At 39.1% G+C, this 21,424-nt stretch overlaps 1 protein-coding gene across 22 annotated transcripts in view; it reads right to left on the reverse strand.

Moving 5' to 3' along the window:
* Positions 1-21,424, reverse strand: part of Focad (focadhesin) — a 357,541-nt gene that overhangs the window by 246,829 nt on the left and 89,288 nt on the right. For 18 of the 22 annotated variants that reach the window (XM_087183409.1, XM_087183411.1, XM_087183405.1 and 15 more), the window contains 2 exons: positions 17,700-17,801; positions 2,663-2,867 (listed from right to left, as the gene is read on the reverse strand). In XM_087183409.1, the coding sequence (XP_087039535.1) occupies positions 2,663-2,867; positions 17,700-17,801 (307 nt within the window). Of the gene's footprint in view, positions 1-2,662; positions 2,868-15,955; positions 16,033-17,699; positions 17,802-21,424 lie in introns of those variants that run through there. The other 4 variants (XM_087183408.1, XM_087183404.1, XM_087183414.1 and 1 more) reach the window with 2 other exon arrangements.

Below are 21,424 nucleotides of genomic sequence, written 5' to 3' on the forward strand. Positions count from 1 at the left end.
CAGGTAAATCCTCACCTGCAACACATTTGCTCAAGAAGCCGGAGCTGAGAGCATCAAACACCATCATACTTAGAAGATGTAATAAGAGACCACATTCAAATGACAGTCTTCTCAACGGACTAATGTATTATATAGGAAAGACTTGGGTGCTCTTGAAAATCCTAATTCACTTCAAACCCAGCTGTTCTGATCAAAATTCTGGAGCTGGTATTAAAGGTATGGTCCTGCTCACAGATACTTGCATTTTCTGGAGATTACAAACAATATGCCATCTGCTTTAATCAAGATGCTGTGTCTGTTAAATTCATCAAGATGAAAGCCTACAGTTGACCAACTGTACCTTTTACCAGTGGTTACCACCAAAATAACACAAAACTGCTCTAAGTTATACACACAGAGAAAAATAAGGCGGAGGAGGGCAGGGAGGATATTAAAAGATCAAGGGCAGGGGCCAGGAATTTAGTTCAGTGGTTTCCCGACTGCTACACAAGCACAAGGACCCAAGTTCGATCCCCGGTACCAAAAAAAAAAAAAAAAAAAAAAAGATCAAGGGCAAGAAAATGGCAGCACATATTATTATAAATAGCATAAAATAATTTTATTTTTAAAAATGTAAGCAGTCCAGTAGCTAAATTATTTTGCTTTTTTGCAAACAGTAGAAAAGCCTAAAGGTCTTCAAAAGAAAACCTCTGGAAGTTAAAATTAAAAGCTCTCTACTATGTAACATTATCAAACTTCTTTAAAATTTTTTTGAAGTAACATTCTATCTTTATGTAGAAATAGACCATGTGCATGGGTAATGTAAAATGGTAAGAGTCACAACTAAAATGAAAAAGATAATTCCACAAATATAAATTGTTAAAGTAACTGGTGTTAGAAGAAAAATAAATAGGAGTTCCACTGACCATTCCTGTGATCATAAAGCAATACGATGGTATGCCTATTTCTTTTTTAACTTAAATCTGATTCTATCTCAGTGTTTCATATAGATCAGATGATCGCTACACCACTCAGCTCTGTATTCAGCTCCAAGACTAACATTTCATAGTAGCACATTTTGAGCACCAATAAAGTAGATAACTTCTAGCAAAGGACTTTGAAAAGTCTGGAAACTATTTCCTATAGAGAAATAAAGAAACTGATAAAACAAAGAGAAGGGAGAAGGATAGGTAAAAAGGAACTAATAGAAGAGAGGAAAACAAAACAAAGGGGGATTCAGATGGGCTTTTTTAAAGCTTATTTTGTTATGGGAAGATTAGAGACTAATGGATAATTCTGTAAATGAAGGTCAATAGAAGTACTTGCTAAAAACTGGTTGCCTTGCAAAATAAATGTACTTATTACCAAAACATCCAATTAGTTATGGAATGGTCTTCTATCAGAGAGTATATAAGAAATATTTGTAGTAAGTGGGGAACTGGATTGGGCTGCCTCTAAGATCCCTTCTGACTCTCAGTTTCTTTATTCTGATAAAGTTGATCTGTTACAGTGACTAAATGTATTTACGTCACTAGTTTCACTAGTTCCAGATGGTTTTTTCTCATATGTCTGGGTTATATTAACACAAAAATTCCCAGAAATATTCCAGAGGTCATTTCTACTAGTATTTAAGTTCTTCATGCAGAAGAAGGCAGACATTTACCAATAAACACAGAAAAAGGTAATATGGGCATGGTGTAAAAATAAAATTCAAGACATTCTGCCTATATATTGCTTTATTGCCTATACAAAACAAAAGTTTTGGAAAAGCCACAGGAGAATTCATTTTAATTAACTTTTCTTTGCCTTGATTACAGGAAAGCCTATTTATGAGTCACAAAGGAAAGATTCACTCTAGTCACTCCTTGCTAACACAAACTTAAAACAGGTCATCTGTGACTTAAGTGATCACTTTGAAACATATTCACAGATTCCCTCCATTAGCAGAGCAGCATGGTGCTCAAATTCCAGGCAAATGGCTAACCTAATTGTGGGATGGAATAACCTGATAAATGTGTCACTATTCTAAAATCACAATATAACACAACTTAATTTTTTAAATCTGCATTTGTAGACATTACCTCAAATTCCTCTCTCCCTGAACTTCCTCAGCATTTATCTATACTGCTGTGAACCACCTTTCATCTGTCTACTTTCAGTTCTAAGATTTCATATACTTTTCCAACCTCTTCATCATACTGTGGGCTTCTCAAGAACAGGGTCCATCAGGGCCACCACACGTATCATGAAGGAACAGGTGGAAACTCTAACCCAGCCCTTAGCTTGCTAAGCTCAGCACTCTCAGGGATTTATCTGCCTAAAGAACCACCCTTTAAAATTTTTTTCATAAAAGTATTTTTAACTTACAGATTTTTCAGTATCTAGCACAAGGAAAAACATAATTCAAAATCTTTCCCTTAATAATTCTTTCTTAAAGTTTTCATTCCTACTAATCCCAACACGGGTTGAGTTGGTTTGTATTTCTGTGAATTTAGTTAACATAGTATATATTAATGTTAAATCTAATTTAGTTCCTTTATCTTCTCCAAAAGATTGCAAGCATTTCTAGAACCAAGATTGTAGGAGTTTGCCAAGTCACACAGACTCTAGAACTGCTTTATGCATGACAATAATCAACACTTACTAGTGCTGATACATTAGGGAAGAAGATGAAAGGCCTTACCTGCAAACATGGAACCATGTCACAACACAGCTGAAGTATCTCTTGTTCCAATATTGATGGTTGTGCAGTATCACAGAGAACCCGAGGTTGAAGCAGGACTTTCAACAGGGGTAGTCGAAGGTGAGCATATTCTTGTAATTGAGAGGGTTCACAATAAAGATACCACAGAAATGGCGCCATTATTTGGACATAAGAAACTTCTGACCTGCAAGTCATGTGATGCTTTAGCCAGTTACTGAGTCAAGTACACTATCAAACAGATAAGTGACAAATATCAAATTCTAGTTCATGACATATCACAAATTACTATACTACCAAGTATCATAACTTTTGATTCTGCTATTATATTTGCTCTTTCCCCTAACTAGATCTATACCAAACAATTGTTTATGAACTGGGGGAAATGACCCAATACTAGCAGACCATAAGCTAGACGCCTAGGACTGAGAGTCACTTTTCGCCTACTGAAAGAGCACCTACACCTTCAGGTACTGGTGAACATCAGAGCCATCTGAGAGCGTTTTTAGAGTTACACATGTCAGGATCTATTCTCCAGGAGTATAACACTTGCAAGAATTTTTGGAAAAACTCTAGGGGTAAGAATCTATGTGTAACAAACCCATAAAATCATCCTAACGTAATTACGATGTTAACATTTATAGAACTCCCCATTATTCACGATTTTGCTTTCCACAGTTTCAGTTACCCTCACGCACAGCTCAAAAATATTAAATGGGCCCAAGTTTGATCCTCAGTACCAAAACAAACAAACAAAAAACAACAACAAAAAAATTAAGTAGAAAATTCCAGAAATATTCTTTAAGTTGTTAATATACACCTAAGTAGCACAATGAATTTCACACTGTTCTACTCTGCTCCTCTCAAGACATAAATCGTCCCTTTGCCTGGAGTATCTATGATGTATATGACACATTAACCATTTAGCAGCCACCTCATTTTATCATATAGTCACAGAATTTCAATGCCCGTTTTACTTACTTATGACACCAAAACACAAGAGCAGTGATGCTGGCAATTAATACATACCACAAAGAAGCTGTAAGTGCTTCCAGTAAGTGGACAGGTGAGATTGTTAAGATCTGTGGTAAATTATTTAATTTTTCTCTTTTATATTAAAGAGACAGTGTCCACTTTGTTCCCCAGGTGGCTCTGAACTCCTGGGCTGCCACAATCATTCTGCCTGTGCTTCCTCAGTAGCTGGGACTACAGGTGTGTGCCACTGTGTCCAACTTGACTGCTGTTAATCACTTGCTGTGCACTAATCTGTAAAGTACATGTATGTTGCTATGGCTTGCATGTGGCTTGTTCCCCCAAAGCATTCATGTGCTGAGAGCTGGGTTCGCAGATCCACGTGGCAAAGTAATGGAGCCTTCCAAAGGGGGAGTCTAGTGAGGGGCTCTTAAGTCACTGCAGCCACTACCCACAGAAGAGACTGAGGAACTTCTCATGGGAATCCTGAGTTACTTCTATCACAAGCAAGGAGTTGTAAAAGCCAGGGCCTCACCCTGAATCTCTCCTCACTAACTGTAGAGCAACATGACCTTTCTCTTCCTCAAGCACTTGTACTGTCACAACACCACCTACAAGTGGCCTTCACCAGACCCAAACAGAACCAGCGCTGTGGCCTTGAACCTTCAGAACTATGAGCTAAATAAGCCTCTTTTCTCTTTAAAGTTACCGAGTCTCAGATATTTTGGTATAATAATAAAAACTGACTAATACATATGTACAGGAGAAATACATATGCTGACAAACACATATCTATAGACATCAGTATTAACTGTTTTTAAGCACCCACTGGAGATCTTCAAATGTGTCTCCATGAAAATGGAGGGGCTACTGTACTCGCTAATTTGTTTTTTTGGTTTGTTTTTTTTTGTATTAAATTCTTTTATTAGTACATTGTAGGTATACAACACAATTACATTTCTCATTGGGAATTGTACCTTTACATAATGCATCTTGGTTCTTATTTTTTCCCCATTTCTAGCCTTCCCTTCATGCCCTCCACCCTTCCCTATTTACAAAGACTTTGTTTCCATTTTTTCCATTTCTCAGCATTTTTCTTTTCCCTTCTTTCCTTTCCCCTGCACCTCCCACTACCCCTACCCCTTTGGACCTCTTCTTCCTATTTTGCATTATCGGTTATTCATTCTAATTATTGGTACATTTTAGGTATACAATATAATGACATTCATCATTGGAAATTTGCACCTTTACATAATCTCTCTTGGTTCTTATTTTTCACCCTTGCCCAGCCCTCCCTTCAACCCCTCCAGTCCTCCCTATTTACAAAGATTTTGTTCCTATTTTTCCATTTTCTCATATTAATCCCATTCCCTTCTACCCTTTCCCCTAGCCCTCCCACTTCCTTCCCCTTTGCCCCTTTTCTTCCTATTTCACATTACCTATTATACATTTTAGTCCTTATTTACACTTTCAGTTTCTCACACGAGAGAATTCGGTATTTATACATGTGTGTCCTATTTATTTCACTTAAGAGTATCGCCTCAATGTGCATCCACTTAGCTATAAATGTCTCTAATTTCTCATTTTTGATGGCTGACTAGTACTCCATTTTATAAAAACCCCACATTTTCTTTATCCAGTCTCCAGTTGATGGGCATTTGGGCTGTTTCCAAGTTTTAGCTATTACAAACTGTGCTGCTATGAACATGGGTGCACATAGATCACTGTGGTATGATTCTTTTAATTCTTTGGGGAAGATCCCCAGCAGTGGAATAGTGGGGTCAAATGGGACTTCCAGTCCTAGTTCTTGGAGGTATCTCCATACTGATTTCCACAGTGGTTGCACCAGTCTACACTCCCACCAGCAGTGGAGCAGGGTTCCTCTTTCCCCACAGCCCCACCAGCATTTGTTATTGCTTGATTTCATGACAGCAGCCATTCTTTCTGGAGTGAAGTGGAATCTCAGTGTTGTTTTCATTTGCATCTCTCGAATGACCAGTGATGTTGAACATTTTTTCATGTATTTATTTGCTATTTCTACTTCTTTGTGTGAGGAAATGTCTGTTCATTTCAGATGCCCATTTTTGGATTGGGTCTTTAAATTTGGGAGGTCTGATCTTTTTAAGTTCTTTATAGATACAAGATAGTAGACCTTTGTCTGAGGAAGAGCAGGTGAAGATTTTTTACCACACTGTGGGTTGTCTCTTCACACTGCTGGTGGTTTCTCTTGCTGTGCAGAAGCCTTTTAATAAGAAGAGATCCCATTTGTTGATTGTTTGTGCTAGTTCACGGGCAACTGAGGTTTTGTTCATAAAATCCTTTCCTACACTGATGTCTAAAAGAGTTCTACCTAAGCTCTGTTCCAACTGGTTCAGAGTTTCTATTTTAATATTTAGATCTTTAATCCATTTCAATTTTAGTTTACTGCATGGTGGGAGATATAGGTCTACTTTTAATCTTTGGCAAGTTGAAACCCAATTTCTCCAGCACCATTTATTAAAGAGGCTATCTTTCCTCCAGTGAGGGTGTTTGGCTCCGTTGTCGAAGATGAGGTGGCTGAGTGTGTCTGGCGTTGTTTCTGCATCTTCTAATCTGTTCCACTGGTCCTCAGGTCTCTTTCTTTGCCAGTACCATGCTGTTTTTATCACAGTAGCTTTGTAGTATAGTTGCAGGTTGGGGATTGTGACACTCCCTGCCATGTCTCTGTTACCTAGAATTGCTTTTGCTATTCTGGGTCTCTTCTTGTTCCAAATGAATTTTTGGACTGTTTTCTTGAGATCTATGAAGTATGCTGCTGGGATCTCAATTGGAATTGCATTAAATCTATATAGCAGTTTTGGAAGTATGGCCATTTTCACTCTATTAATCCTTCCTAACCAGGAGCAGGGGATGTCTGTCCATTTTCTGATATCATCTTCAATCTCTCTTTTCAGAGTGCCATAGTTTTCAGAGAAGAGGTCTTTGATTTCTTTCGTTAGGATGATTCCTAGGTATTTCAGTTTTTTGGATGCTATTGTGAAAGGAATTATTTGCCCTATTTCTCTCTCAGTGAGTCTGTCGTTGGTGTAGAGGAAAGCTATTGATTTTTGTGTGTTGACCTTGTAAGCAGCTACTTGACTGAATTTGGTTATTAAGTCTAGAAGACTTTTGGTGGAGTTCTGGGGGTCTTCTATATAGAGTATCATGTCATCTGCAAATAATGACAATTTGACTTCTTCATTACCTATCTTTATTCCTTTTATTTCTTTCTCTTGTCTAATTGCCATGGCTAATGTTTCCAGAACCATATTGAACAAGAGTGGTGATAGTGGACATCCTTGTCTTGTTCCTGATTTGAGTGTGAAGGATTTCAGTTTTTGACCATTTAGTATGCTATTGGCTGTTGGTTTTTCATAGATGGCTTCTATCAGTTTGAGGTAGAGACCATCTATTCCAATTTTTTGTAGGGTTTTTATCATAAAAGCATGTTGGATTTTGTCAAATGCTTTTTCTGCATCTATGGAGATAATCATATGGTTTTTGTCCTTGGCTCTATTAATATAGTGTATTACATTGATTGATTTTCGTATACTGAACCATCCCTGCATCCCTGGGAGAAATCCCACTTGATCAGGGTGTATGATCTTCTTGATGATCTTCTGCATTCTGTTTGCCACTATCTTATTAAGGATTTTTGCATCTATGTTCATTAGTGAGATTGGCCTATAGTTCTCTTTTTCAGTTGCGTCTTTCTCTGCTTTGGGAATCAAGGTGATGCTTGGTTCCAGGAATGAATTTGGGAGTATTGCTTCCCTTTCAATTTCAATGAAGAGTTTAAACAGTAGTGGCAGCAGTTCCTCTCTAAATGTCCTGTAGAATTCAGCAGTGAAGCCATCAGGGCCCAGGCTTTTCTTAGTTGATAACTTTATTACATTTTCAATTTCATTGGTTGACATTGGGTTGTTCAGAATTTTTAGGTCTTCTTCGTTCAACTTTGGTAATTCTTATGTATCTAAGGAATCTGTCCATTTCTTCTGTGTTGTCCATCTTATTGGCACATAGGTTCTGGAAGTAGGTATTGATGATCATCTGGATTTCTGCTGGGTCTGTTGTAATTTCACCCTTTTCACTCCTAATTGCATGGATTTGGACCTTTTCTTTCCTTTTTCTGACAAAGTTGGCTAAGGGTTTATCAATTTTGTTATTCTCTCGAAGAAACAACTCTTGGCTTCATTGATTTTTTTCTATCGTTCTCTTAGTCCCCATTGCATTGATTTCTCCTCTGATCTTTCTAGTTTCCTCCCTTGTATGAGCTCTGGGGTTGTCCTGTTCTTCTTTTTCTAGAAGCTTGAGGTTCAGCATCAGGTTGTTTAATTGGGCTCGTTCTGTTGTCCTAATATGCATATTCACTGCTATGAATTTCCCTCATAAGACTGCTTTCATTGTGTCCCATAGATTCTGATATGTTGTATTGTCATTGTCATTTAATTGAAGGAACTGTCTGATTTCTTCTTTAATTTCCTTTGTGACCCATTGGTTATTCAGAAGTGTGTTGTTCAGTTTCCACATGTTTATGAAATTTTTTGAGTTTCTTTTGCTATGGATCTCCAATTTCATCGCACTATGGTCTGATAATATACAGGGGATAACTTCAATCCCTTTGCACTTACTTAAACATGTTCTGTGTGTGAGTATGTGGTCTATTTTGGAGAATGACCCATGTGCAGCTGAGAAGAATGTGTATTCTGGTTTTGTGGGGTGGAAGACTCTGTAAACATCTGTTAAGTTCATTTGTTCAAGAGTTCGATTGAGTTCTAGTATTTCAGTACTTATTTTTAGTCTAGTTGATCTATCTATTTGTGACAGTGGGGTGTTGAGGTCCTCCACTACAATTGTATTAGTGCATATATGACTTTTCATGTCCGTTAGTATTTGTTTTATATAGTTGGGTGCACTAGTGTTTGGTGCATAGATATTTATGATTGTCATCTCCTCCTCTTGGATTCTTCCCTTTACAAGGATGTAGTGTCCTTCATCTCTCTTAATCAGTGTTGGTTTGAAATCTACTTGATCTGCCAAGAGGATAGCTATTCCTGCTTTTTTTTCGGGTTCCTGTCGCATGGAGTATTGTTTTCCACCCTTTAACTTTCAGTCTATGAGTTTCCTTTTGAATTAAGTGTGTTTCTTGTATGCAGCATATTGTTGGATTTTGCTTCTTGACCCATTCTGCCAGTCTATTTCTTTTGATTGGTGAATTGAGACCATTAACGTTGATGGTTATAACTGAAACATACTGACTTGTCATTGCCATGACTTTTTCTTTTTGTTGGGTTCTCCCCCTTTACATTTAATTTCTTGTCATGCCAGATGGGTTCATTCTGCTTTGCTTCCTGGGGTTGTGATCCTCAATGTCTGTTCCTAGGATATTGTGTAAAATTCTTTGGAGTGCTGGTTTGGTATTCACGAAGTTCCTAAGGTGCTCTTTGTCATGAAAGTATCTTATTTCTCCATCAATTTTGAAAGAGAGTTTTGCAGGGTGCATCAATCTGGGTTGGAGGCTGTTTTCTTTTAGGGCTTGGAATATGTCACTCCAAGCTCTTCTTGCCTTGATGGTTTGTGAAATCTGCTGTGATTCTGATGGGCTTTCCTTTGTATGTGATTTGTTTCTTTTCTCTGACTGCTTGGAGAACTTTGTTCTTCTGTTGAGTTTCTGGAATCTTAACAATTATATGCGTATGTGTAGACTTTTTTTGATCAAGGCTATTTGGGGTCCTATATGCCTCACTTATTTGTATGTCTTTTCCCATGCTTGGGAAGTTTTCTGCCATTATTTCTGTGAAGAGATTTTTTATGTCATCTGCACTCTCTCCTGTTTTTTCATTGAGCCCAATCAGTCTTATGTTATTCTTCTTTGCATCATCTAGCAGCTGCTGGATTGATTTCTCATGTTCCCTTATAATTTTGAAACAATTTTTCTTTTCCTGGTCACTAATTGCAATCTTATCTTCTATATCTGAAATTCTGTCCTCACATTGGCTCATTCTGCTGTGTAGACTTTTAATGGAGTTTTTCATGTCCTGGAAATCTATTTGCATCTGTTTTATGGATTCCATTTGTTTCTTATGTTGGGATTCCATCATATTCCTGAGCTCCTCTCTAGATTGATTAATCATGTCTTGCACTAGGGGCACAATTTCTCCTGTTATCTGAGAAATTATTTCTGATTTCATTTTTTCCAGATCCCCTTTTGTTGCCAGTTCAGTGGGTCCAGGTGGTTGAGTATCAGAGTGTTCCATCTCATTTCCCTTTGGGGTTGCTGTAGGTGATCTGGAAGTGTGGTTTTGAGACTTATCCACGTGTTTTCTCATTTTGACTCGGCCAGGGGGCTGTTAGCGCCTGCACGGATTACTTCCTCTGAGCTGGGTGAGGTGGGCCAGGGGCCACAAGCAGCAGTAGGGATGGTGACCCAAAAGCCCTTTCCTGTGGGCTGGGAGCAGCGGGAGGGATGGTGGCCTGGAAGCCCCTTCCTCTGGACCAGGAGCAGTGGGATGGTGGCTCAGAAGCCCCTCCCTCTGGGCCGGGAGTGGTGGGAGGGATGGCGACCTGGAAGCCCTTCCTCTGGGCCAGGAGCGGTGGGACAGAAGGTGGCCCAAAAGCCCTTTCCTCTGGGCTGGGTGCAGCGGGAGGGATGGTGACCAGGAAGCCCCTTCCTCTGGACCAGGAGCAGTGGGATGATGGCTCAGAAGCCCCTACCTCTGGGCCGTGAACAGCAGGACTCAATACCTTGGTCTGGTGGTCTGGTGTCCTCTGTGTCTTTGTAGTGTGGAACCAGTTGGCTGCCTGTCTGCAGCGGGCTGATTTGGTGTCTTCCGCGCAACTCAGGACCTCGGCAGGGTGTGCACAGACCTTTCTGTGTGCAGAGGGCTGATTTGGCGTGTTCTGTGTGACTCAGGACCTCAGCAGGTCGTGCACAGACCTTCCTGTCTGCAGCGGGCCGATTCGGCACATTCTCTGCAACTCAGGACCTGGGCAGGGCATGGGCAGACTTGCCTGTCTGCAGTGGGGTGACCTGGCATGTTCTGTGTGACTCCACTCGCTAATTTGTTAATCGTTACAATTGTGCAAATTACTGTACTTTAAGTCTGTAGACTAATTTGATCATTATCACAACCCTGTAAAATAAAAATTATTATCTCCATTGCACAGACAGAAACTGAGAAAGAGGCAGGTAAAGTAATTGCCAAGACCCTCCTCTGAAGCATTTTCCACTGAAAGGAGCAAGATTCTACACACCCAGATATCTTCTTTACATATCTTTCATATCAATTTAGATTTCATTATATTCTACTAACTTCTAGTCCAAAGCCAATAACATGTCAGAATGACCTTCAAAAATAAGTCTGATTATGTCATTAACCAACTTAAAGTAATTTTCTCTTAAGACAAAGTATTTATCTCAATTCACAAATCCTCTGATAATTTGACCTCTGCTTATCTTTCCAGCTTCATTTCTTGCACTTCACTCTCCATTAAACTCATCAAACTTTCAAGTCTTTAATCAAGCCATCTAAACTTCATCATTGCTATTCCTTCTATCTGTAAAATGACTTTCCTTTCTATTCCTCTTCTTACACTCCCTGTCTCATTTCTATGATCCTTAGTTCTCTGCTTTACAATGGCAGCCCGATGTTCTTTTCTGACAAGTGGCCTTGGCCAGGTCCCTGTTATGTGCTTCCACTGCATGGTGCCTTTGTGCCATTACATATTTAATATCTGTAAGCCAAATAAGGCAGGGACCATGGACCTCTGTGTTCTGTGTATCACCAATAATAGCATATGCTGGGCCTTCAAAGAGATGTGCAGTCAATTAATTAAATCAGTTGTGCTGAATTATAGAACAGTTTTACAACTAGCATGCATGAATTACATGCAGTATTTTTATTTTAATATTTTCCATATTTACAATATTTAAGAAATTAAGGTAAGATACAAGGCCGAAGCAGGCATGACCTATTCTTAAGTATACAGTATAACGGGGAAAATCAGTTCTGTTCTTGAACTAGAGGAGAGGAAGTAAAAACTGCCAAAAAGAATAGAATGGAATGCAACCATTTCTTTGTGGTAGAAATGGCATTTGAATTATGCCTGACTACATAACTTTATAATAGCATACATTCCACATCAATGTGACTTCAAATCAACATTAACATTAATAAAAATTTAGAAGTTACCAGAGCATGCAAGAGACCTTGGGGACTCACTCCCCAACAACACACGCGCACACACACACACACACACACACACACACACACAACCAAACCAGTAAGGCTTAATTTTAGTCATTCGTTCATTTGGCAAAATTTATGAAAACCAATTATTCATCTATATGCTAAATAATATAAGAAACAAAACAAAAATAGATCCATTTTCTGCTCTTACAGAGCTCACAATTTGGAGGGTTTTATTATTATAAACACAAATACACAATCTGTAAAAAATCAAGTGGACTTTTGAGTTCACAATTATTACTGAAACATATTTATCACATCATATACTGTCTGTTTGCGACAGGGTCTTGCTATGTAGTTCAAGCTGACCTTAAAGTATGTAGCCCAAGCTGGCCTTGAACTTGGAGCAATCCTCCTGCCTCAGCCTGCTGAGTGCTGGGATAATAAGTGTGTGCAATCACCCCCAGCCTACCATATCATACACTTTAAAAAACAAAACCATCTTCATGGTTTCTGGAATCAGATGACGTATGTATTAGCTGGAATATGAAACAAAGAGTCTCCAGAAAAGAGATTTAAGAAATATTGCTTTCTCATCTGTTTCCCTAAAAAATGAATACCACCTACTGTCAATAACATCTATGGACAGATTACTGCTTTTTCTTCTACCTTGAGATGTTGAAGGTGAGATGCAAGGTTGGTTCATATGGAGAAACACATTTCCAAAGTGTCAGTATGATTTTACCACAGAAGCATACTATTGTGCTTCTTTAAGAACAATATACTATTCAAAATCTCCTTGGATTAATCTGTTTTGATTTTATATTCTGTGTTTCCTACGTGGTATCTGATGATTAACTATCATTTCAGTGGAGTATGAAATTGCCAGGACTTAAAGAGAAAAAGGAAAATAATAAAACAGATGACCTGAAATCTCAAAGTGATTGAGAATGTTTAAAATTTGAACAACTGGCAGCACATGGTGGTGCACATCTGTAATCCTAACACTCAGGAGACTGTGGGAGGAAGATCTCCACAAGGTTGAGACCTGTCTGGACTACATAGGGAGTTCAAGACCAACCTGGGATACATAGCAAGAACCTAAAAGAATCATGGAAAGAGTCAAATTTGTGAACTGAAGTACCACTGTATATTGGATTAGCACCATCCCAGGTGTGGATGAAGACAGGAGATCCAGCCTGGGTGTGAGTGGCATCAACGAAAAGCCTTGTCCCCTGAATGGAGGAGGAGGGGACTGAAGAAGGAAGGCTGCTTCTGTTTCTCCGGAGGAGCTCCAGTCTTCACCTTCACCTTGCACATCGCCTCCTGGCTTCCACTGCAGACTCCAGCCTTCAGCATAGACCCTTCAGCCTCTCGTCACAGATTCTTTGGGTTTCTGATACCAACTCCCATGGGACACTATAGTGAGTTCCAGGCCCTCAACTTCTTATAAGACCCTCTGGCTCTCCTGCAGACAAACAGCCCTTCTGCACTCTTCCACACCTGATTCTTCAGGCAGCTATTGTAAGCCTACCTTGTAAATCCCTATATATTTATATATCTTACATTAAATCTGTTTCTCCAGTGAACACTGCCATGTGTAGACACAGTGCAAAGATAGCTCTCTGAGAACCAGAAAGCAGATCTCATGATCACTATATCTGCCAGCACCTTGACCTTGACATTCCCAGCCTCTAGATCTATGAAAAATTTTGTTGCTTGTAAGCCAGATACTCTATGGCATTTTATTATTTTATTATAGTACCTCAAAGTGAATAAAATATAAGGTTCCCTGTATCTCCTTAAAACTTTCTGAAGGAGTACATCCTACCCAGATATTCTATCTAAAATTGCAATTATAAAATCAGAAATGATGTTCTAAGAAACAATATTTATAGAACATTATAAAACCTTCAGAACAAGAAAAGCGCCATGTAGCTGCTGTGGTGAATGTAAGCATTATCCAGGATAATGACCTTATCATGACCTTATGTGGTAGTACTAAGTATGTAATATTACAAGACACTCTACAAGCCATTACCTGAGCTCTGCAATTCATGAATTTCCTTTACAGAAATCCCACATTTATAAAGCACCTAAAATGTGCCAGACATTAATACGAAGAATAATGAAGCACAGCACCTGCCCTCAAGGTTTCAGTTAATGGGAGAAACTATAAGACTGTGGCTAGTGTAATGCTAGAGGTCACAACTGTAAGCTAGGTATGGTGGCACATGCCTGTATTCCAGCACTCAGGAGGATGTCAAGAGTTCAAGGCCAGCCTGGGCTACACTGCAACTTCAAGGCCAACCTGAACTACATAGTGAGACCCTGTCTCAAAAAACAAAACAAAACAAAACCACAATTGTGAGAGCATGCCAGAGAGACACCTAATCCAGCTTACAGTAAGCAAAGACTAAGCAAAGAATATAGAAACAGAGACTTAAAATAGAGAAATTAGACAGAAAAGGAGTACAATAAGAGTCAATAGACTAAGGTGGATGCCAATAAGCAAAAGTGTGAAAAGAAGAGAATAGCACCGCTGCTTCCTGGGTGGAACCAAAAGTAAATCAGTGTACTGCTAAAGCATAAACTTAAGACAAATATGATATAAAATTGGTGAGACATGTAAGAACCATATCACACACACAGCGTAGCACAATATACTAGATTTTATCCTACAGTCCAGGCTTTCAAACTATATCAGGAACCAAATCTTTTTATTTTTTCTTTTTTTGCCTTTTTTTTTTCAGTAGGAAGTTTATATAAGACATTGTGGTGACTGTGCTTAATTGACACCTTAATGAGCTTGAGAGCTGCTTAGAGAATGAGTAAGCACACTTCTGGGTGTGTCTGGGTGGGCTGAAGGCGTGATCTTGGTCAGTATATATGATCCCTGACCCCATCCTCTCGCATGCCATTCCCCTGTTCTGCTTCCTGGCCACCATGAACTAAGCAGTTTTACTCTGCCATGCACTTCCACCACAACCTTTCTGCACTGGAACCAGCCCATTCCATGGTGGACTGAAACTTTTGAAACCATGAACAAAATTAAACCTTGCCTCCTTTAAGGTGAAGGTATTGGGTATTTTGTTCCAGCAACAGGAAAGCTGACTAAGACATAAAATTGGTACCAGAGTAGTGGGATTGCTGCTGTAACAATACCTGACCATGTGGTTCAGAAACATTTGAAACTGGTTTGCAGCAGTTTGTAAAGGTTTACAGATGCAGGATAAACCCTAGAATGCTGAAAGTGGAGCCTGATGGGTGACTTTTATCAGTGCTCAAAAGATCAGAAAGCTGCTAGGAAAGCAGTCAGATTCGAGCAGAAGATGGGAGGCAAACACAATGTTAGGAACAAGTGATAAAAGCCATAGCAAGAGATGGTGACAGTAAAGGTCATGTTCAGGAGGTATCACTTGGGAAGGAAGGCTCTATAGGGAACTGGACTAGAGGTCATTTGTGTTACATTCTGGCAAAGAATTTGATTACACTTGCCCCACCATCTAAGACTTGGGCAAAGTGGGCTAAGATTGGGTGGAGAAAATTTCAAGGCAGTCCAATGTTCAAGTTGTGGCATGTGTACTACTGGCTGCTTTTAGTTAAATGTATAGTGAGAGCTAGGAGCAAAATACAGGGCAGTATTTGAAAATTTTTAATTTTTGCCTAAAAAGAACTAGTAAAGTTGGGACCAAAGGAGGTTTGATACTAGCTAAAGAGATGGGCACCATTCAAAAAGAAGCCAAGTACTTTGTACAAAAACAAGAAGAAAGATGTCTTGAGGGCATCTCCAGAAATCAGCAAGGCCCCACCCACTGCAGGCTGAAGGGTACAAAGTTTTAAGAAGAGAGCCCTAGGGGCCCCTGCTTGAGAAGGTCCACCTAGGCAATTGGTTCCCTGGGACCAATTTCACCATGCTCAGACATGCAAGCATTCAGAGGCTGCTGTAACCATGGTACAAGGGGTCCTGATTACTGCTCCAGCTGGAGTTAGACTTTGGCATCATCCACTTGTCATGCATGCAGAATGCAAGAGTTGGGTCAGCAAACCTTCCATGCTGATTTCAAAGGAAGGCCTGGAGGCCAGGCAAATGTACCTGAGAGAAGAATGCATGAAGCTGTAGGAATGAAATCAAAGATATAGTGGTATCCCTAGGAAGTTGGAAATGCCAGGAACATGGAAGGTCTTCTGGGGAAAGCTGCAGACAACAAATGGAACCAGTCTGAGAGAGAGGCTGTACAGGTTACAATAGCAAGGCCATATAGGTGGGGCCATCCAATGCCTCTAGAACTCACATCTCACTACCACATCCCCTAGATGCTGGACATGAAGCTACAGGACCTAATGTTTGCTCTACTGGGTTACAGTCTTGCTTTGGTCCAATTCTTCTCTATTCTCTCTGTATTCCTCCCTTCTGGAATGGGAATGTTTACCTGTGGCATTCTATTTGGAGATTAAGTAACTTATTTTTTTAATTGGATAGAGGTGCCCAGATAAGAGGTTTCCCTTGAATCTCAGAGGAGACTGACTTGGACTTTTGAGAAATGCTGACATTGCTGAGACTTTGGGGAAGGAATTTTCACACTGTTGGTTGTACATGGGGTAGTTATAACACATTAGGTAGAATTATGATTTCATGTATTTGGAGATTAAGGTTTAAGATGTCTTTGGGTGCCAAGTTGACAATGGGTGAAATGTGGCCAGTTAAGCTTGATTGTGTCAGCATGATTGGCTTGGGAGCCATCTAGGGGGTCAGTAAAGCACACTTCTGGGTGTGTCTGGGCAGATCACAGAGGCATGACCTTGGGTGTTACATCTAGTCCTTGGCCCCTTTCTCCTAGTGCTATTCCTGGATTTGCTTCCTGGCCACTCTTATACCATGGTGTTCCCACCTTAGAGACAGCTAAATATGGACCAAATCTTCTGAAACCTTGAGACAAATAAAACTCTCCTCCAAGTTACAGATGTTAGGTAACAGGAAAGCTGAATAATACAGGCATCAACAAGGAAGTTCTATAAAAATAGTGCTGAAGAAATGAGGAATATTCAGTTGCTTACCCTAGACACTGCAAATACAGTTTGGAAATCACAACTGTGGTAATCCTTGTAAGGAGGCAATACAGTAAGATGTGACCTCTTGATATATCATTCTGATGAATGTTCAAAGAGATATGAGCAGAAGATTGGAGCAAATGTTAGGAACAACTGATATCAGCCACAGCAAAAGATGGTGAGGTCTTGAACCAGTGCTATGTTGCACGGATAGAAGAAAGAGGAATAAACCTGAAGTCCATCAGGAGGCCAGGATGATGCTAAACTGAACATCTGGTGACTGAGCTCACCTGGCAGTATTACTTGATCCCAATTGACAGGTATATAATAAAAAGGTCAACTTACTAACCAATTTACAGGGAGAAGAATCTATCTCCTATATGTACTGTGTACAGTTTACTTAACTTTCCAACCATTAACTAATGTTTACCTACTACAATAAGCTTTCTTGTGTTCGGTATTTCAACAACCAATAATTCTTGCAGAATTTTTTTTCCTCTTTAAAAGAGAACAGAAGACTACATACTAGCTTTAAGACATTTCTTTAGAAGAAAATATACTCATAGCAGCTGAAGGAAGGAAGGAAGGAAGGAAGGAAAGAAAGGTAAAGAAAGAGAAAGGAAGAAAGAAAGAAAGAAAGAAAGAAAGAAAGAAAGAAAGAAAGCAAGCAAGCAAGCAAGCAAGCCAGCCAGCCAGCCAGCCAGCCAGCCAGCCAGCCAGCCAGCCAGCCAGCCAGCCGGCTCTAAAATTAACATACTATTCTGTCTCTCTCATTCATTTTACTTTACCTTTCAGGGCATTGCTGGAAAAAAGCTGTCAGCTGCTGCAAAAGTAATGGCCAACAATCAGGCCTGTGTTCAAGCACACTGATCAAAGGCTGAGGATGATTTCTGCAAAACACAGAAAGTCACATTGGAAGCTGTCATTTCAGAACTACACATTCTCAATATCCAAACACAGCAAGAAAAAAAAAGCCAGCACCAGCTAGAGACTCTTTCTAGGATTCATATCTGTCAAAAACTATCACTGTCTGCATTAGTTGCACAGTTGGTTCATTAGAAATTACTATTATTTTACCTAGTTGTTGTTGTTGAAAAAAAAAATGAACCCGGCATCTCAGAGATCTAAACTAGAGAATAGATCCTGTAATTTAATAGAGTAGCTCTGTCTTTGGCCAAGGTCCTGAATTTAGTAGCTGTCTCAAATCCATACCTAATTCTTTCCTTCTTAGAGGTCACAGGCCACTCCAGCCTTCTGTTACTATTCTTCTTCCAAGCCTGGAATCTTCCACTTTCTCTAACATTATTCCCACTTGTAAGTATTATCTCTCCTCTGTTTCCACTTACTGCCTCCTTCTCGTGCATGCTCCTGTGTTACTGTAGCATATTTATAATGAAGGGAAAATGTTCTTCTCATTTCAAACAATAAACCATCCATACTGAAAATGTCTGCAATTGCTTTTGAATGGGGATAACTTATTTTTCCTTGGAGTATTTCATTGGGCCGGGGATTTAGCTTAGTGGATCTGCCACCTGCCTCAAAAGCACAAGGTTCTGAATTCGATCCCCGGTACCAAAAAAAAAAAGTAAGATCTGAAATCTGCAAGATTCTCAAAGAAGGAGAAACTAAGGGAGCTAAATGAAGGGCTAAACTAAGGGAGGAAAAAAAAACCCACAACCACAAGTCATTTTAAGTAGCTCAAAAAGCCTACTACTGATTGTGTAATCACTTTTTTAAAGTATGAATTGCAATATATGAAGGTTTCATTTAGTATTGATGTAGTTTTTCTCTCCAAGGAAATTTTAAAATAAAATTTGAAATGTTCATTGTAAAAAATTCAAATACAGAAATAATATTTAACACAAAAAGAACTATCTATATGCACAATGTTTTCTTTAACCTTAATTTTTAAGCCAGAAATACATATCCAGCTAGATTTTTTTTTTTTTTTAATTAGGGTCAGGGATATGGCTCAGTGGCACGGCACCTGCCTGGCAAGTGCAAGGTCCTGAGTTCAATCCCTAGTATCAAAAAAAAAAAAAAAGAAAAGAAATCAGACTATCAGCTACATGTAAATGCTATTTTATTTTTCATGTACTTAGTTTTTGCAATGCTGCGGATTAAACCTAGGGCTGTACACAAGCATAGTAAACACTCTACCTCTACGCTACATCTCCAGCCCTCAAATGATTTTTCAGGACTGCCTCCTTGATGCTTCTCAAAGTGAAATGATTTTATCAGCAACATTAGCATCACCTAGGAATTCTCAGGGCACAGCCCAGACCTAATAAATAGTCCTCCAGAAAATTCTGATATATTGCTGTAACACTGGTTCTCATCCTTGCTGCAGGATAGATTATCTGTGGAGCTCTTAATACCAACACCCAGCCTCAGGCATCTTTGCAATGCTAGGAATGGAACTGGTGCATTAGCAATATTTTACAACTCTACAGGTAATTCTCATATATTGCTGAGGTTGAGAATTTCTACAAGAAAAAAACTGAAAGGAGATGTCAAGGGTTGGATATTTTCTTATTCTTTTCTCTTTTAAAAACAGAAAAGCGGCCAGGGATTTAGCTGAGTGGTTCTGCTGCCTGCCTTGTAGGCGCAAGGTCCTGAGTGCGATCTCTGGTACCAAAAGAAAAAAAAAAAGGAGTTGCCAGGGCCAGGGATTTAGCTCAGTTGTTTCGCCGCCAGGACCCAAGTTTGATCCGCGGGACCAGAAAAAAAAAAAAAATAGAAAAGTAATAGATCTAAAACATGGAAATAATCCTGTTAAACACCTCTCTCACACTCCTACACAATGTTTGGATAGTGTAACACTATCTCCTTACTTCCTCTTCCAGCTCACCTACTAGATTAGGCATTCGCTTCACATGTCCGCAGCCTCCAGTTTGTTAAAGCACAGGGTACTTCTCACTGACAGATTACAGCCACACTGTATAGCCAATGCCCAAACTCAAAAGTCAGATCAAAATCATACTTCCAAATCCTACAATCTTGGCAGTTAAGCTCATTTAGAATCTGCTTCCACTCTAGTTGCTACAGATATTAAAAACAAATACTATAAATCCTAAAAGCCACCCAGGGACATCACAACATATGAATCTCTTAGGCTGAAAGTTCAACAGATCATGTTTGGTTAAAATCTCCAAATGAAAAGGAAAGATTGACAACTACAATTAGTGTTGCTCCGGTTTCTTCTTCTGATGAGCACCATATTAATGTTAGGAACACCAGACAGGATCATTCATTCATCTCCAGCTTAAATACCTTTATGGGTATTTAAGAAGAAAACTTAGCACAAAGTTTTTGTGTAATCATAAAGCACTTAAAAGTACTTTTCAATATTCTTCAAGTCATCCCCTTCCTCTTACTACTCCTTACTCCAAAAAAAACAAAAAACAAAACACAAAAAACCTACTAAGGGTCTCAGAACATGAAGCTTTGTTCCAATTAAATCAGGTCAAAGGAATTAAGAGACTGTAATGTTAAAGTAGAAGTAGAAATGATACACATGTGGCATGCAACTCTATTATGATGTGAGTTCTATTCTACTCACACAGAGACTCACTCAAGATTTGCTGCATAAAACTCAAGCCCTGTTTTGCTAGCTATTGAATTTAGAAGATTTTATTTCAGATCTTAAACTCTAAATATGAGATTAAGTAGAACACAGTACAATAAGGATTACCCAGATTAATTACTGGTTTAGGGTTCTAGATAATTAATTTGTCTAGATAACTGATTATGTCCAATCTAATTGGCAATATTGTAGAAAATAATAAACATTATTGATTCCAAGAAACTGAAAATCTTGAGGGTGAAGGGAGGTTCAAAATGAAAACATTGATTGTTCTTGATGACTAGCATTTGGTTACTAATGTTATACTATTTCAACTAAATACAACCAATTAAAAGCAATTGTAATTGGCAATTTTTCTTTTTAATACTTTTAGCATAATGAAGCAAGGAGCTAAATTTTCCCTTGTAAATCATCAATTTGGTATGATTACACATAGGCAATAATAGATAAAATCTTATGGTTAAGAAATAGAATGAGGGCTGGGGATTTAGCTCAGTGGTTCTGCCACCGGCCTCACAAGCACAAGGTCCCAGGTTCAATCCCTGGTACCAAAAAAAGTTTACTTTGGGCCGGGGATTTAGCTCAGTGGTTCCGCCACCTGCCCCGCAAGCACAAGGTCCTGAGTTCGATCTCCAGTACCAAAAAAAGAAAAAAGAAATAGAATGAATACACTTTTAAATTCAATAAGCTGAACTTCTGCCACACATGAGAGTTTCTCAGTCATATTATTATTAACCTTTGGGCTAAATACTCCTTTACTGTATGGGTTGTCCTATATACCACAGGGTGTTTCTCAGCATTATCCCTCATCTCTTCCCTGGTCTCTCCCTACTAGTCCTCCTAATTGTGACAAAGGAAAAATGTCTTCAGATATTATCAAATGTCTCTTGTGGCACAAAAGGGACCCTAATTCAAAACAACCACCTA

The sequence above is a fragment of the Heterocephalus glaber genome, unplaced genomic scaffold (assembly GCF_053883595.1).
Source record: "Heterocephalus glaber isolate CG9 unplaced genomic scaffold, H.glaber_assembly_v1.0 deba00001481, whole genome shotgun sequence".
NCBI classification, from domain to species: Eukaryota; Metazoa; Chordata; class Mammalia; order Rodentia; family Bathyergidae; genus Heterocephalus; species Heterocephalus glaber.